At 55.3% G+C, this 17,304-nt stretch overlaps 7 protein-coding genes across 7 annotated transcripts; 4 read left to right on the top strand and 3 right to left on the bottom strand.

Moving 5' to 3' along the window:
- Positions 1 to 548: 548 nt before the first annotated feature.
- Positions 549 to 1,568, bottom strand: VTJ04DRAFT_9639 (uncharacterized protein; the record flags this gene model as incomplete). Its single annotated transcript, XM_069368208.1, has 3 exons — positions 549 to 630; positions 693 to 1,319; positions 1,414 to 1,568. The coding sequence occupies 3 exons, from the start codon at positions 1,566 to 1,568 to the stop codon at positions 549 to 551; spliced, it is 864 nt and encodes a 287-aa protein (XP_069214375.1).
- A 2,438-nt stretch (positions 1,569 to 4,006) lies between these two features.
- VTJ04DRAFT_9640 (uncharacterized protein) lies at positions 4,007 to 4,645 on the top strand (the record flags this gene model as incomplete). Its single annotated transcript, XM_069368210.1, has 1 exon — positions 4,007 to 4,645. The coding sequence occupies one exon, from the start codon at positions 4,007 to 4,009 to the stop codon at positions 4,643 to 4,645; it is 639 nt and encodes a 212-aa protein (XP_069214376.1).
- A 162-nt stretch (positions 4,646 to 4,807) lies between these two features.
- VTJ04DRAFT_9641 (uncharacterized protein) lies at positions 4,808 to 5,503 on the top strand (the record flags this gene model as incomplete). The annotated part of the gene is made up of 1 exon (XM_069368211.1): positions 4,808 to 5,503. One exon carries the CDS (start codon positions 4,808 to 4,810, stop codon positions 5,501 to 5,503), a length of 696 nt encoding a protein of 231 aa, XP_069214377.1.
- A 1,052-nt stretch (positions 5,504 to 6,555) lies between these two features.
- VTJ04DRAFT_9642 (uncharacterized protein) lies at positions 6,556 to 8,028 on the top strand (the record flags this gene model as incomplete). Its single annotated transcript, XM_069368212.1, has 1 exon — positions 6,556 to 8,028. The coding sequence occupies one exon, from the start codon at positions 6,556 to 6,558 to the stop codon at positions 8,026 to 8,028; it is 1,473 nt and encodes a 490-aa protein (XP_069214378.1).
- Positions 8,029 to 8,634: 606 nt separating this feature from the next.
- Positions 8,635 to 11,290, bottom strand: VTJ04DRAFT_9643 (uncharacterized protein; the record flags this gene model as incomplete). The annotated part of the gene is made up of 2 exons (XM_069368213.1): positions 8,635 to 10,911; positions 11,147 to 11,290. 2 exons carry the CDS (start codon positions 11,288 to 11,290, stop codon positions 8,635 to 8,637), a joined length of 2,421 nt encoding a protein of 806 aa, XP_069214379.1.
- Positions 11,291 to 11,361: 71 nt separating this feature from the next.
- Positions 11,362 to 11,870, bottom strand: VTJ04DRAFT_9644 (uncharacterized protein; the record flags this gene model as incomplete). The annotated part of the gene is made up of 3 exons (XM_069368214.1): positions 11,362 to 11,547; positions 11,594 to 11,739; positions 11,789 to 11,870. 3 exons carry the CDS (start codon positions 11,868 to 11,870, stop codon positions 11,362 to 11,364), a joined length of 414 nt encoding a protein of 137 aa, XP_069214380.1.
- Positions 11,871 to 12,895: 1,025 nt separating this feature from the next.
- On the top strand, positions 12,896 to 17,188 carry VTJ04DRAFT_9645 (uncharacterized protein; the record flags this gene model as incomplete). The annotated part of the gene is made up of 4 exons (XM_069368215.1): positions 12,896 to 13,546; positions 13,603 to 15,432; positions 15,499 to 16,100; positions 16,888 to 17,188. The coding sequence occupies 4 exons, from the start codon at positions 12,896 to 12,898 to the stop codon at positions 17,186 to 17,188; spliced, it is 3,384 nt and encodes a 1,127-aa protein (XP_069214381.1).
- Positions 17,189 to 17,304: the final 116 nt, after the last annotated feature.

The following is a 17,304-nucleotide window of genomic DNA, read 5'->3' on the forward strand; positions in this document are numbered from 1 at the left end:
GTGTGTGTGTGTGTGTGTGTGTGTGTGTGTGTGTTGGGGGGGGGGGTTTGTATTTTTCCAAGTGTGGACGATGGGACAATTTTGGGGGTTGAGTGAGATGCAGGTAAGCTGCCGTTTTTAGCTGAGATGCTGACAGGAGTACGGAGTATTTAAGGCTATTGCGCCGTGCGGCTCAACTGGTCTTTGCCGCATTTTGAACGGAGCGGGTGGTGCAGTGACATGGCCGATGTCAACGCGTAGGGTGAGTTGAACAAGTGAATGACTTGGTTGAGAGGTTTGCAGTTTAGTCGGTTGGGCATACACCGAGGAAACAAACGGGCACAGCGGGAGGACAATGCAGCCACCCGACTTCATCGAGATATACCTCCGTGACAGAGAACGGCACTCCATGAGCAGACCACGACGTCTATTCATTGGCGGTCAAAATGTTGGATATACTTTTAAAAATAAGCGATTGAGAGCTGGCTCAAAAGCTCAAGTCTCGAAGAATTCCCGTTTCCTGCGGCACAAAGAATGAACTTATGTTTCTTGACTCATGCCGCCCAAGTTTACCCCTGATAAACGGCGACATAGTCGACCTCCATCATGCTGCCGTACCCATCGAGGGTCGCGCCGTTCGGGTGCCCAGGCCTGCGGAACAAGTCAGTCAACACCTCTCACACACACCATGTCCTAGGTTAAGGTAAACTCACCAGTCACCACCAACTGCCACGTTCAAGATAATAAACAGCGGCGAGTGCGCCAGCGTCGCCCAAACACCCTCATCCCCGATATCCTCACCCCTCACCACAAACCACTCCGCACCATCCCTCAACCACCTGATCGACTCGCTCCTGAACCCCCTGCTCGTATCGCGGCGATCAATCTGCACCGTCCACGTATGCCAGCCGGCATAATCCGGCAAGGAAACCGCGCCGCCGCGACCGATCGGCTCGTTGCACGGCCCGCCGTGGCCCTGGTTGCGCCCGCAGTGCAGCGTGCCGTGGCCCAGCGGGTGCCCGCTGACCGACTCGAGAATGTCAATCTCGCCGCAGATGGGCCACTCGGTGCCGTGGTGGATGGAGTCGCCCAGCATCCAGAAGGCGGGCCACAAGCCCTGGCGCCGGTCGAGAGGGTTCTCGCCGAGGCGGATCAGAGCCTCGACGGTGGTGAGCTTGCCGGCGGCCGGGGTGAAGACGAATTTGGTCTCGATGCGCGCAGAGGTCCATTCGCCTGTCTTTTGGTCGCGCCAGGGGACGAGCTGGACCGTGCTGCCGCCCGAGAGCTGGAGGTTGGTGTTGGAGGGGGAGTATTGCTGGATTTCGTTGTTGGTGCGGACGCTGGGTGGGAGGGTTAACAAAGGGTTGTGGGGAGGGGAGAGAGATATGGGGATGGTTGATAGGTAGAGGAGGAAGGAAAAGAGTGAGGACTTACTCGGTGATGATGTTCCACTTGGAGGTGTCGGGGGTCGCGCCCGCGGGGCCGTCGAAGGCGTCGGACCACAGCAGCTTCATGCCTGGGTAGGCAGGGGCTGGGCCGGCGGACGCCAGCGAGGTGAGGAAAGAAAGCACAGCGAATGAGGCACGCATGATGGTGAAGGATTGAAGCAGTCAAGACTTGAACAGATCTTGAACAGTCGTGAGAGTTGGGAAGAAAGGAATGTGTGAACTGGTGCGCGTCCCTGGCCGCTGCTGCTGAAGACACTGGGTCTTAAAAGGATCGAAAAGAATATCCGACTCTCACGCCGGGGTGAAAGATAGGACTTCAAGGAATGGTCAGAAAGGAACGGATGCGGCTGTGTTATACAGCCTTCGGTATAAGTCACGGACTGACTGGTCAACGAGCCACGCCAGCAGTTAAGGATCGATATTGCCAGCCGGAGCAGAAAGGAACGGAACTGATATAACAAGAAAGGAAGGACAGCAGAACCGGGCTGATCAAGAGAATGAAATCGCCAACAACGGCAGAGCGACGGGAAGGGAACGGCAGCAGATCGGGAGGAAAGGTCCGAGTCTGTCAGGACTTGGTGAAAAGAAGGGACGGGAACTCCCACCAGATGGGCGATATAAAAGCGATATATGCCGGGGCGGCCTAGAATTGGCCGTCCCAAAATACCCATGCTTGGCCTGCCGCCGTCGCCATGCTGACCGGGTCTGCGGGATGCCTCCTGATTGGGGGGCAGGGTTGCATCCAGAGCATGAAACAGCCCAAGGGGTGCCCCTTGCAATCCGGCAGTGGAGTGCCGACAGCGTGGTGGACGAAAAAGGCAGGCTGCTCAGGGGACGATTTGTGCCTGAACGCTGTACCACATGTCAACTACTACACAGTACTTGATGGTTCTCATGATGATAGGAGGATCGAGAAGTTCATTTCGGATCCACATCACAACCATACATGTTGACAACAACTAGGACTTGGCCGTTGCTGTTCCTGCAGGATGCACTTTGAGAGAGGCAATTATCCATCCATACAGCGGTGAGGATGAGATGTCGTGCCCCCCAACGAACCAGAAAACAAAAAACATGTCACTCATCGCTGGTGGTTTTTTATTCTGCTGGTGGCGATATTGGAGGTCGAAAATGGGGGCCAGAGGCGTGCCCAACACGACTCGCCCGATTTCTCAATTTTTTCCCTTTTTGTCCGAACTCGGGTCAAAGAAGCTTCACTGGCTTCGGCCCTGACTCCGGGGCGGCTACCAAGCGGAAGGCTGTCAAACATGAAACATTCCAACGATCTTGGCGCCACTGACGACTTGGACTGGACACTAACACATCACTAACACCTCAGCCCAGGGAACCCCTGCGAGGTTTCGGGCATCAAAAAGACTCTTCAGCGCTTCACAGCCAAACTGGAGAAAACTCTTTATCACAGAGAGAGAAAGTCGAAATCCGAATACTATTCGGGCTCGAAATAACCTCACTCCGTACATCAGATGTGGAAGTACGGAGGACAATGCCGAACCACTTGAGGACGAGCCACTCTTGCATACTTATTGCCCCTGGGCAGCACATATTGACAAGACACACTGTCCACACTTGGCAGGCCTACAGTGTGTATTATAAAGGCAAAATTTGACTACAGCAGTCGTTTGAATCCTTCGATTCTCGTTGGGGTGTTGGGGAGACTGAAAGTTTTTCATTCGTCATCTCAACATGGCTCACGGAGCAGAAAAAAACATCACTCGTCCAATTCTCACTGTGAACATTAACCGAGGACCACAGTCGCAACCAAAGTCCTAGACAACATTACGACGACAGACCCCGCTGGTGCTCGGACCGGCTGGTGGGCAAATTCCCCTCGGTGGCGTCCATTCACATGGCGGTGATGGATGCAAGCAGCCCAGCCTAGTGACCTAGGCTGATTTGCGGCAAGTCCCGGTGAGAGGAGCCTCGTTGGATGGTTTACGTTCCGACGCAGGGTGGCTGACAACTTAGCAAACAGCAGCAGGCATTGTTTTGGAGGGCTGTCCTCGAGAGAGTGTGTGGACACTCATCTTGAGCATATGGCTATTGTCAACACCATCCCCAGGCCCTCTGAACAGCGTTCATCTCAACACTACAATTCCAATATTAAGCTCCTCAAGACGAAACTGATTGGCGTATACGCGTTGAATACATGACATTCTCGGATGAAGAGACCTCTTCAACCCGGCTCTCGTAAGCCTGCTTACCCAGCCACATGCATAAATATGCAGAAAGACTATCAAAGTTTTCACCAGTCGCTGGCCTCGCTATGGCACGTGCGTTCACAGGCATCAAGCCACACGAGCCGTTGTGGTTGAGGCTCAAGGATGAGCTTGGTTATTGCCCACGTGTGGGATTGCTGTGATAAGAATCCCTTCAGCCAGATGTTGGATATCGATCTGGTCAGGGTGTTGCTACTACCAGCCATCACCATCCTGTTTGTCGGCCAACTTCAACACGCAGAGTCTGTCAGGTTCCATGTCTCATGATGGAATTCTCACCACCACACCTGATGTGACGGCTCGAATTATTACGAAAGACTGCCACTATCAAACTCAACCAATATGGACCTCATTACCCCAGCTCCTACCACTCCCATCGGAGGCTTCCCAACCACAACTACTCCTCTGATAGCCCCAAGAGTAACCACCTATCCTCCCGCTCCAACAGACTTCACCCCTTTCACGACCTGCGTCGCGGTCTACTCAAAGAGCTACGACCCCGAATGGATCGATCGCGTCATCTTCGACACCCCGTACGCGACCTGCCTGAGAATCACCCACCCCCTCCAAATCCAAACCCTTCCCCCTCCCGCACCCAAGTACTCCGCCGATTGTAGCTTCTACCTCATAGAACCCACCACAGTGACCATTTACGGCCGCTTCACCCCGGGGACCGTGCTCACGTTGGTCGAAACCCTCACCCACCCCAAAGCGCTCAGCCAAACTCCGCCGCCGAGCGTCACGACCCTGACCGCCCTCGAAACAGTCTACGAATCCGTCCTCCCAGGCTACATCAGGACGTCTTGCACCGCGAAGTTAACCGCCAGTCTCACGCCGACGGCGCTTTCCCCCTCTGACTGGGACTGGTATGGAGACTATCACGGAGGCGACATCCCCACCTCCGACTCATACTGCGCCCCCGTCAGCGCGCTCGCATGGACCTCGCTCATCATCACCTTCTTCACCATCCACCTGAGCTGATGGATCTTCGATCTCCCCTTGCTCTTCAAACCACGCTCTCGAGGCGGCGGTTTCCGAGCCTTCATCTACACCGTCTCCTGGGCGTGCGCGCGTTCCCACATCCCCGCCTGTGCGGGCATCATTGCGCTCGCCTGCGGGGAGGACGTGGACGACTATGCCAAGATGTACTATCTCGGCATTATCCGCGGCGGGCGGGTGGCGGAGACGGGGGTGGAGGACGCGGCGTGGGTGCCGGGACGGAGTTTCAAATACTGGACGAGCCTGCTTGGGGAGGTGGTGGCCGTGGCGGCGACGGTGGTAACCGTGTATGCGAACTGCACGCTGGGCGAGGACGGGGAGAGTACCCTGTTTGGAGCCGGGGCGTGGGCGTTTCCGTCCCTGCCGACGGCTTTGATAGGGTTGTGCTTCTTGCTAGCGGAGAGGTGGTTCCCGCGCGGCAGGGGGGAGAAGAACCAGACGGCGGCTGTATTGGTGGTGGTGGGGGCGGCGATCGCGTTGGTTCTGTGGCGGTTCGGCGCGAGGGAGGATATGTGGTACATGGTGATTGTTTTCTACGGATTTATGTCTATGCTGTTTGCATTGTGTGGCCCTCAAGCTGCCGGGGGTGTCGTTTTGGTGACATGGTTTGTACGGTGCTTCGACGTGACCTTTGCCGCGCTGAACCATGACGGAGGCGGGCAGCCATTTTGCAAGCTCAGGGGTCCTGCGTTCGGCATCGTGTACATTATTATGGGTGTGATATCGTGCTTTTTTGGCGTGTTTGGAGCGTACAAGAGCATCGCGGCCTGGGGAAAGCAGCAAGGCTGGGTACCAGGAAACCCAGAAGGCGCGTCAATGTCGAGATTCAGGTATGCGTGATGAGCAGGAAGTGATACCATACAGCAATCGGTAATGTTGGTGTGTGGGATCAGAATGACCACTGAACTTCAATGGATTTGGTTATTAGTACTCGAATATGACACGGTATATACAAGATCCCGACTCCAGAACTCAACACCTCACGCCAGAATATGATACGCCATAACCCAACCAAGAGGACAAAACCCAATTATCAACCCCCAAAACCATAGGCACCGCAGTATAGACCGACCCCGCCAGTGCGTGGGCAAGATCCCCTCAGTGGCGTCCATTAACATGGCGGTGGCACATGCAAGTCGCCGGAGGTAGTGATCTAGGCAGATTCGCGGCATGTTCCGGAGATTTCAGTCCTCGGATCATCGGAGTATGGATGACAGGGCGACACATCGAGCTCTGGAGGGCCGCCCTTGATTGAGAGAGTATCAAAGAGAAGGAGGCATTATGAAAGTAGTGGTGATTTAATCTAGAATATTATCGACACCACCCCCCCGACCTCTGGGCCCTCAGGGAGCCCGTCGAAGTGATACAGACCGAATTTCAGACCTCCTTTATATGAATCTATGAGCTGAAGGACATACTCCATTGACAATAGGGCATTATCCAATGTAAGCTGTGATGGAACTCATCTCCTCAACTTTACGGGAGGTAGGCAAGTATTCAGACACTCCGTTGATATCAAAATACAGACCGCTCTGCCTTCTTGGCTCAGTCATGTGTGAGTACTATAGGATTTGGCACCAATCACTGATCCCATTCTGGCGCGGCGTGCATTCACAGCCATGAAGCCACACACGCCGTCGAGCTCAGGCTTCAGAGATGAATGAACTTGGCTTTGGTTCACGTGTGGGATTGTGTCAGAAGGATCACGCCCGGTGGATGCGCGATATCCGATACAGGGCGTTGAAACCTTCCCTTTCATTAGCCATCATCAGCATCAACGTCGACATGCCTTTGCCACGTATATCCAGTCTGTCTGATGAACCCCGGCCGCCAACTTGACATCGCTGCCAAAGTCATAAGGAAACAAGGAAACCCAGACAAGCTCTGTAACTATGATGGACCTTACTCCCTCCACCACCACGAGCCCTCCCTTCGGAGGCTTCCCAACAGTCACCCCGCTCATCCCCCGGGCCGTCACCACCTACCCTCCCGCTCCGGCAGACTTCACCCCCTTCACTACCTGCTACGCCGCCTTTTTAGATCGCTACGACTCCATACTCAGATCGGCTGACGGAACCTGCGTCGCCATCACCCACCCTGCCCAAATCCAAACCCTCCCCCTTCCCGCACCCAACTGGTACGCAGAATGCAATTTCAGCACCCGGACGCCCTGGTGGACCTATTACACAGTCACCCTTCGCAGCAGCTCCTTCACCCGTGGCGAGGTCCTCACCCTCGTCGAATCCGTCCCCGGGGCGGTCGTTCAAACCCCGCCGCCCCTCGTCACGACCCTGACCGCCTACCGATCCGCCTACACGTCCATCAGCCCGGTGTACGTCGAGGCAGATTGCCGCACGTGGTACGTCCCCGCCACCGTGAGCGCGGTGGGATGGGCGGCGCTGGGCCTGACATTCTTCACCATCCACCTGAGCTGGTGGGTTTTGGACTTGCCGCAGCTGCTCTTCCGATCCGCCGACGCCGGTGGTGGATGGAAGGGATTTATCGACTCAGTCCTGTGGGCATGCGCTCGCTCGTACTTCCCTGTTTTGGCCGCGATTTTTGCGCTTGTCTACGGAGAGGATGTTAACGCTTATGTGAGGATTTATTACTGCGGCTTTGTGGGCGTTGGAAGACCGCCGGCGGCGGTGGTGGCAAACGGCGACGAGGGAGGAGAGCAGGGGGGAAATAATGCTTCTCTTCCTCCTCCTCCTACTCCTTCTACTCCTCCCGCTACTGCTACTGCTACTGGTCTCTGGATACCCGCGAGGAGTTTGAAGTATTGGACGAGCGTGTTGGGCGAGATGGTTGCCCTGACGGCAACTGCCCTGACGCTGTATATGGATTGTACACTGCCGGAGGGGCCAAACCGGAAAGATTTTGGGGCGGTCGTTTGGGTGTTTCCGTCCCTGCCCACGAACTTAATAGGGCTGTTCTTTTTGCTAGCCGAGGGTCTGTTTCCGCGGGGCAGGCAGAAGATCAAAAAGACGATGGCGTGGATGACGGCGGGAGTGTTGGTTGCGGTAGGGTTAGGGGTGCTCGCGCTGGTGCTACAGTTGGGTTCGAAGACGACGTTCTGGTGGGTCGAGTTTATCCTCTACGGCGTCATGTTGTTTTCGTCGCCAGGTTACAGGCTAGACGCAGCGTTGTTTGGCGCCATCGTATGGGTTGTACGGTGCTTCGGTGTGACTTATTCCGCGTCGCACCAGGTCGGAGATGGACTCCCATTTGAAGAGCTTAGGGGTCTTGGGTTTACCGTCGTATATATTGTGATGGGCGCCATAGCATATTTCCTTGCCGTGGTGGGTTTCCACAAGATCAAGGTCTGGGATAAGAAGAAAGTCCGGCAATTAGAAGAGGCCGAGTGAAGGCGTGCCAAACGGGCCGAACATCAGGGCGTCTGGTGAGTAATGCCGTCTGGCACTCGGTTTGATGGTCTTCAGCGGTGAAAGGGTTGGGTGGACGTTCAGATGGAGGTCTCTATGCGTTTTCCAGGCAAAGTTAGATGAAGTATGCCCAGCCTCGTGGGATTTTGGAGGAAGATACTCACACCGCGTCCTTCCAAGTTATCTAGAAGTGTTCGATGGTCTGCAAGTACTCGATAAGCGCGGGAAGAATAGGGCCCAAGCATTCCCTTGAAGCCAAAATGCTGATGTATTCATATCAGAGATGGACCATTAACATCACTAATGGATCTGTTATTATTAGTTACTCGAAAATGACAGGGTATACATGAGATCCCGACCCCAGAACCCAATCCCTTGCGCCAGAAAGTGATACGCCATATCCAACCCAAGATGGAGCCAAACTTGCAAGATATATCAAACCACCAGACCATATCCACCGCGATACATCCTTCCGAACTCCAACCACTCGCATCTCTCATAAACATTATCTCTCACAAGCATTACCAATCATTACTTCACTCACAGCAGCCAAAACCAATTACTCCGCACAGCAACCGCACCCTTCCATCACCCCTCCAAACCCTCCCTCACCGCCTCCCCAACTGCTTCCGCATCCTGCACCTCCACCCTCCTCGAACTACCCTTCCGCTTCGTCGACAACCAGTACTCCGCAAACCCCGGAACAGCACCAGGCTGATTAACTCCCGGAGCACGGAAAGACACGGGCGTCGTGCTCAGAGAGGCCGACCTCGAGCTCGACGCCGTTGTTGACGCAGCAGCTATTGAAGCCGAGGCGACACTCCCGCTCCCGCGAGGAGATTTGCTAAGAGCGGTGGCGACCGTGGGCGTCGACCCGCTGCCGATGGACGCAGCTGCATCCGCTGAGCTGTTTGGGGATGTGGACAGCGAAAAGGAAGGGATAGCAACGGCTAGGGCGGTGGTCGTGGCGGCGGTCACGACGGGAGTAGATGAGGGGCTTGTCTCGGGTGTTGATGAACCGGCCTTCCTTGCTGCCTCTGAGGAAGGCTGGGCGTTGTTGCTATTATTATTCCCGCCCCAGGGCCTCCAAGAGACAAACTTGCCAAACGCCGACGGAGCGCGGTACGAGCTCGGTTGTGACGTCCTACCCCTGTCCGAGCTCGACCCTTCCTGCGCCGACTTGAGCGCATGCTGCGCAATGCTGTCCCTGAGGATGACGCTGCCCCTCTTTCCGCCTGCATTCCCGCCCAGGAGAGTGGCCCTGGCAATGATGTTGCTGAGATCTGTCCCAGCAGCGCTGGCGCCCAGGGGGCGAAGCGAGAGTTGGCTCGGCCGCGCCTGAAGTGTATGGATGTCCAGGCCGTTGGACAAGGACATGATGGATTCGCGAGACGGAATACGCCGTAACGCGCGTGGGGACTCATCGTCAGTTAAGTCCGCTCGAGAGGATGAAGGCGACAACGGCCCATCAGCGCCGCCGTCAGTCGTGCTTTCGTAATCGGAATAAATGGATTGGGAAGTGCTCGGGACGTCATCCGTGGTGTACGCGGAGACTAGAGTCGAAGCCTGTTGGTGGGGAGAAAGCTGGCTCAAGGCACGCGACCTGAGCCGATAGCCAGAGGATGGACGAGCTGGCGTGGCGGGAGACATGATAGCCTCGGAAATGCTCTGGAGAGAGAACTCCGAGACGCGCTTGCTGTGCGCTCGCTTCCACTGAGGTGAAGTCGGATCGACGCTCGTGGTAGGAGACGTTGGTGATGGGATCTCAGGGACCTTATCGAACATCGAGTCACGGTTCGTGCGCGGCGAGCTTGGTGCTGATGAAAAGGCATCGAGGTCTTCCGCAGGTAACGACCACCGGCTGGCCAAGACGGGAGAGTCGTTTACTGACGTCAGCGTTGACCCGCCCAGGATGGCACGTTGGAAACGAGGCGACGATGGCATAGATGGTGATGTATCGGACGCAAGCAGACCAGCTGCATGGCCCTGCCTGCGTCTCCTCGGTTTCCTCGACTCGGATTTGTGAGCAACATGGATGTGATGATGGATGTGCACCTCTTTGGACACGCGCGGGGGAGGTGAGGTTGGGACCTTAGCCAACTCGGCCTGTAGCGTTGTCGCGGCAGTACTCTCTGGAACTTGCTCCACTGGTTGGTGGTACATCAACTGTTCGCGCAGCGCCTGGATCTCGTCATTGGAGCAGCGCAACATCTCGCGAAGTTCCGCGATGCCCAGTTGAAGATTGGCATTGTCTTGCAACAAGTCTCGAACGAAGTGCGATACGACAGTATTGTTCCGGTTATCAGACATGGACTTGACAGCAGCTGCGCCCTTAAGCCTCCCAGCGGCAGCGTTCAGTTGTTTCTCCATGGCAAGTTGTCGTTCCATGGCACGCTTGACCTCGGCATGACGTTCGCGTTCCTCCTTGGCCTCTTTCTCCATGCGCTCGAGCTGTGCTTGCAGCTCGTTGAGACCCTTCTCGGCCTGTCGCCATCGGTACAGAGTGGAGCGAGCATCCTCCTCGGTGCGGGCAAGAGTAGTTCTCAATACGGTTTGTTCCTCTTCGAGCACAGCGATTTGACGCTCAAGGGTTTCGGCTCTCTCGGCGGTGGCCTCTAGTCTCCGGACCTCTCGTTGCGATTCGATCAGCGTAGCTTCGAGCATGATGATCTTGGATTCCGCTTCTTTGATGGCATCGTTTAACTGGTCCACTTCGTCCCTCAGCGCATGGTTCTCGTCGGTTGTTTCCTTATTACGTCGCTCTAGCTCGGTGTTTTCTCGTTCCAACCGCTCGATTCGGGCAGTGAGCTCGAGCCTATCACGCTCGGCCGAGGCCATGTAGGCTTCATGGCGGGCGAGGAGAGACTGAAGGGCAAAGGTTAGCGATGGAACGGCATGGTCTCGCGTGGGTTGGCGGGTGCGCCATATAGCCTTGACATCGTCCATGTCGCATGGCGTCGAGCTTTGGTGACAGGCATGGTGGACAGAGTCTAGAAAGGTAAGGAGGCCAACAGGGATGAGGTTTAACGGGAAGTGAGACAAAGAATGGCAGACGGGACGGGATGGTGAAAGGAGTCGGCGTTGGAATGCTACTACTGACCTGGCCCATTCTTGCTGCCGCCTGGACATCGCGCTCAACGCTGGACAGCACGGCGCAGTTGTGCTTGAGGAACACGCAGTCTTCCTTGCCGCAGCAGCACTGGAGCCCCCGGGGCTGGTTGCGCTTACTAGCGGAAGAGTCCATCTCGAGGCGCAGATATGAAATCGAAGTTGAAGAATTGGCAGGCCTGGCGGCGGAGAGAGCCAACAAGTATCTCAGAGGTTATCGAGGGCGGGCATTCTCGTATCGACAAGTTGTTCAGTGGTGATGTTGGCGATGTTGACAGGGCAGTTCGGACAGCTTAACTCTCCGTAGGACGGGGGTTGAGACGGGTTGAAGGACACGGGATCGATCAGAGGATGAAACAGATGGATTTGGACGTGCACAGCCCTGTTCTCGCGCTGTCACGGAGCGACAAATAGGTCGGAGGTGGAGTCCTGGATCGACGATACTGAGAGATAGGGAGATGATGGCGTGGAGTTGCGTCAAGGCTATCGCGCCGGGGATCGTGGCCTTGGATGGTTCACCGCCCAGGACCAGGGCCCCTTTCGCTAACCGGGACGGGGAGTTTGGCGGTTGACGATCGCCGATGTCTGGGCGGTCATGTTACTCGATTGCGCCAAAGCCAATTGAGAGAGGGACATGACGAAATTGGGGTCGCGGGGCCGTCAATGAGCCGGTGGTCGAGCTCAATTCGCCGTGGGCTGAGCTGGGCTGGTGTCATTCCATGTTGTTGTTTGTTGATGACGACGCGGACGTGGGGAGGATGCGATGACAGGAACGGATTCATGGAGAAGGCAAACCTGCAAAGTGCACACACACACACGGTGTTAACACTGTGGATGCACAAGCGGCCCGCTGCTCCGGATTGCCATCTGCCGTCGAGCGGCGATGGGTCGAAGTGGGCGACTTGCCAGATCGGGAAACAGACTCCACTTTTGACTTTCGTCGCGCTCATCCCAGCATGTGACAACCAGAGCACGAGCCATATCAAATTGTGATGGCATTCTTGACGCAGGCAGGGATTGTTATGGCTGAGGTGAAAATCTTCAATCGATGATTTTTTTTCCCGATACCTTCCCTGGTCTTCCGGAAATACATTGGCTGGGTTCCAGGTTGTCAGTATTTACCGAATGCATGGCTACGTCAAATTTGCATCCCAGGGCTCACGCGGGAGGGGGTTTGAGTCCAGTCAACTGCTCCAAGAGCCGCATGCCCTTGCCCAAATGGCCTCCATTGTTTACCATCCTTCCATCAGAGTGCTCCAGGCTGCAGCCAGAAATATCTCTGCCTCTTGAACTTGTCCATTAAGTGCGACATCCCCCAAACTAACGTATGCGCAAGGCGCCGATGCGTGCTTGACCGGCGTTGCCAACGAATGGCATAGTTCGGAGACCCCGGGGTAGGGACGCCAGATCAGCACAACCGAAGGCCCAACATCAGCCCAATCACTGGAGGAAGCACAAGAACAAAATACGAACGAAAGGCACGATAGATTATGACAGTGGTGCAACGCCACTCGTCGATGGACCTGATGACTAGTTTCCCGCATCCCACCTTTCACCAATTTCCGGGTGAAGATGTTCTTACGTCACGCCTGAGCCATCCCTATCGAACTCCAACTGTGAGAGCTTCACACTCACTCAGCCAAGGACATCCTGTCCCAGCCGTGTGAGTTGGAAAGAGAATCTCCGATATATGTCCCCAGTCTGTCGCATCGTTCGCCGTTTCTCGCGCTCTCTCATCACCATGTGCAATTGCTTCGGGAAAAAAAGGAAGCCAAAGTCAGGTCATGGAGGAGGGGCATCAGAGTCGGCTCGACCAGTTGAGCAAGCCCAGCCGGCGTCAAATAATCACCGAGTCTCCAGGACGCCCTCACACTTGCAGCCATCATCCAACAGGGGCTCTTCGTCCAACGTTCAGCGCGCCGATTCTCCATCAGCTCCTCCACGAGCCAACGGTGTATTGTCCAACCATCCCAACCACAACACTCAAAACTTCTCCGGTTCGCCCTCTGCGATTGACAACAGCCAAAGCCACGCCTCCGGCAATCAGCAGCATGAATCTCACCAAGCAATTTACGACCACTGGAATATCTGGCAAGATGCCTACAATGCCGTCAAGTCCAACGGGGACCTGCAACCACTCATTCAGGAGTACGAGGAGTCCTACAGACGCAAGTTTCCCGGTGTTCATAGCAAACCTACGGCGCATGACTTTGCCGATGTTGCCAGGTCCTGGCAGGAGCAGACCCAACCCAATGCCAACAATTCCAGGCGTGAAGGGTTTGCATCAGCTGTGAAGTTCATACAAAAGACTAAGGATATTGTGAGCCTGGCTCTTGCCCCAATTCCCGGAGCATCACTGGCCTGGACAGGCCTATGCACCATTGTTTTGCCTGTGAGTACAAGAAACATTGAATCTTCTCATATAATATCATGTTGATGCCGATTTAGGTCATTCTTCGTTATACCAAGCAAGTCCAGATTCTTGACGATAGTTTCGCCTACGTCGTGTCTCGGTTTGCTTGGTACAGTGAGGTTCTGGATTTTGTGGACATGAAGTCCTGGAGAAGCTCGCAGGTATACTCCAGCATGCACCAGATCACGTATAGCAACCTTGTCAATTTGTACACGCTTCTCATCGAGTTTCAGCTGCGTGCATATTGCGCCTCCAAGAGCCGGCTTGGTACTGTGATTGACAACGTGCTAGGACTTGATGACTGGGGCGCAATGAAAGCAAGGATAATGGACGCTGAGGCGCTCGTCAACGCGTCCAGGGAGGCTTATTTCCACCGGGAAGTCGTCGATAGGCTGAGGAACCTCGAGTCCAATTCTGAAGCACTCATATCCGAGTTGAGGAGGCATCTCGCTGAGCTCGAGAGGCAACGCGCCGCTGAGCTCGAGAGGCAACGCGCTGCTGAAATCGAGAGAGAACGTGCCGCTGAGCTCGAGAGGCAACGCGCCGCTGAGCTTGAGAGGCAACATGCCGCTGAACTCCAGAGGAGGCGAATCGTGACGCTGCACAAATTCAAGTTCCCGCCTGATTTCCCATACGATATTTACCAAGCTTATCTCGACGGCATAAACTCACCTCACCCTGGTACCGGCCATGGTGTGCTGAACCACGATGCGTTCGAGACGTGGGCTAACGCAAGCTCTGGCACATTTGTACTTGAGGGAGTCCCAGGCTCGGGCAAGTCGGTCTTGTCCAAGTTTTTGATTGATGAACTACCCACCAGGCAAGACACCTCAGTCTGCGCTTTTTTCTTCAAGGACAATGGCACAAAACAAAACTCTGCAGCGATCGCTCTCTGCCGGATCCTGGACGAACTTTTCCAAAAGAAGCCCCATCTCATCGACAAAATCATGGATCAGATCCACTACCTGCTTGCAGATGAGGTTCGATGCAACATCGACATCCTCTTCGACACCTTGAGGGACGCCACAAGCGACTGCGAGCCTGGGGACATCACTGTCATCTTCGATGCGTTCAGCGAATGTCATCCGATGGAAGCCAAGAGACTAGGAACGCGAATGGTTGACTACCTTGGAGGGCCAAACCCGCGCATCAAGTTCTTCATCACTACTCGCCCGCCGATTTCGGTCTCAGAGTTTATCCGCGCTCCAAACACCATACGGCTCAATATGGAGGGGGATTTACATTGCCAGACCCACATCCGTGAGGATATCAGAAGAGTCGCCGTGAATTGGTTCGACGACTTTGCTCGTCACCGCATCCGCGATAGGACTATCTTAGACGAATTGCGCAGAATTATCACGCAACGCGAGGAGAGGACGTACCTGTACGTCAAGCTGTTGTTCGAGTACTTGGAATCGGAGTTTCCCACGAGAACTCAACAGAGGTCCATTGCAGAATGGATCAAAATCTTCGAGCCCGAGGATCTTCCATCCACCATCAAGGAAACCTATTTGGGTATCCTCAAACGGGTCCGGAGGTCGCAGCGCCAGGATGTCCGGCATCTCTTTCAAATTGTTGCGGCTGCAGAAAGACCCCTGACGCTGCAGGAGGTCAACATCGCCTTCCACATTTGTGAATCACCTGATGGCAGCGAGCAAGGCCTGCAATTGCATTGTGAGGAAGACTTTCGCGAGTGGATTATGGATGTCTGCAAAGGTTCCCTGGCTGTTTACGATCGGCGCGTTTACTTCATCCACCAGACCGCGAAGGACTTTTTACTTGCAAACCCAGGAGCAGGGGAAACGGGGAGGCCCGAGTGGCTCGGCGATTTTACTCCAGACGCCTGTCACCTTCGTCTTGCTCGGGCATGTTTTCTTTATATCTCATTACCCATTCGCATACCCTCTCGTTTCAGAGAGAGGGGTACACAGGCCCCAGCGAGTTCCACGGAACACTATCACCTGTGGGATGAGACGGAGTTCTCCTTCTCGAACTACGCGAGGTCTTTCCTGCGGCACCACTATTCGAAGGCATCCGTCACATCCGATCAACGAAATAGGTTCTTCCCGACATCGACGATCCGGAGTTGGTATCAGGAAGCCGTCACGTGGATTGATTCCCATCCATTGTTGTCTACCGAAAATGAGGCCGCCATCGCCCTCGCTGTGAACAATCCGGCCCCTGAAACAGCGCTGCAAGCTGAGACGGTTGTTGGAGAGTATCAACTGTACACCAGCTCTGGTGGTTTCAGGGATCTGGAAAATCCACGAGGTGTTGATTTGGCACCGCCAGTGACAGACAGCACCAACGCAATGCCCCATGACATTATGGAGATGCTCCGACGCAACCGAGCGATCCTCTCGTCCATCGAACCTGAGATCTGGGGAAATGAGATGGGACAGTTGGGAGATCTTGCGCCCCTAACGACCAGCAATGCCATCTGGGAGTTTTGGCAAGCCGAGCTCTTGAAACAATTAGTGGCTTCTGAGCCAGGCCCTACCGACAATACCATCTGGAAACTTGGGGACATTGGGCATGTTAATCTCGGGATCCAAGCCCCTCAAAGGTTGACAATTGCGTCAATGGACGGGGAGTTCGTTCTTCTTGGACAGAACGGGTGCCGACTACCTTACATCGCTCCAGTTTCTGCGAGGATTCCAAACGCAATGTACGAGTTTGCAACTTTGATACGAAAAGTGACCCTATGTCGGTCAGTACAGTCCTTGGCCGCATGGAGGTCCTATTCGCCCATCCCCGCCGGGTGGTTTTCGGTTCATGTCTGCGGTGGTGAAACAGATGATTCTTCCCAACTTCCACGAGGTGTCCACACCTGTGACGGCAGAAGGGTTCGAGCCGTCCTGTCCAACCGCTCCAGAAGCTTCAGAATCCGGGTGTACATGCTCAGCATCACTACATCCTACGACGTCAAACCCTTGAATTGGGGGCTAGTTCTTGAACCGGGCCAACATGAAGGCTTTGATCTCGTCCCTAGTGTACCACCGACTCGCAATACCGACCAAGCTGCTGTCTTCCAGGAAAAGATCTTGTTCATCGGCTGCTTCGACGACTTGCACTTGACACAGAGGCAGTTTTTCCAGAGCCTTTATGTCAAGCCAGTCTTTCTGGGGCCCCAACCAGGTATAGAGTGGCAGCGGGTGAGCCTTTGGCCCTGCTTTATTCCGCCACCAACTTGGAGTGTGAAGCAGGTCACCATGCCTGTACAGCCCCAGTTTCATATCGAAAGGCCCAATCCCACCGGATACCACGTGGAGAGACCGAGGAACGGTCGCGTCCAGGACACCCCTTGGGACTCTTCGCAGAGGGGAGGACAACGTGGGGCTCGTCCACCACGTGAGAACCGTGGAGGACGCGCACGGCCTGACCAGCGTTCTGATCAAGCCGGACCACTTGTTCCGCCGGAGCGGCGCCTTGATCGGCGCGGATCACGCCTACGACTCGACGAGCGATCTGAACAAGGTGGCTCACGCATACCACTCGACGAGCATTCTGACCAACGTGGAGCACGCCCGCCGCTCTGGCGTGAACGACAGTACGAACGACAACCACGACAACGAGAGAGTGCCCAGTACTATCAACAAGGCGAACCACAGGGATCGATGAACGGTAGAAGAAGGGGGAGAGGTCGATATCGGGACGGTGGAGGGAGGGGGCCCGAGTTTGGGCGCCAGCCAGGGGAGGGTGGTGTTTTGAACACCCGCCCAAGTTTACAGAGTCTA

Source organism: Mycothermus thermophilus (assembly GCF_041956435.1).
Source record: "Mycothermus thermophilus strain CBS 625.91 unplaced genomic scaffold VTJ04scaffold_7, whole genome shotgun sequence".
NCBI classification, from domain to species: domain Eukaryota; kingdom Fungi; phylum Ascomycota; class Sordariomycetes; order Sordariales; family Chaetomiaceae; genus Mycothermus; species Mycothermus thermophilus.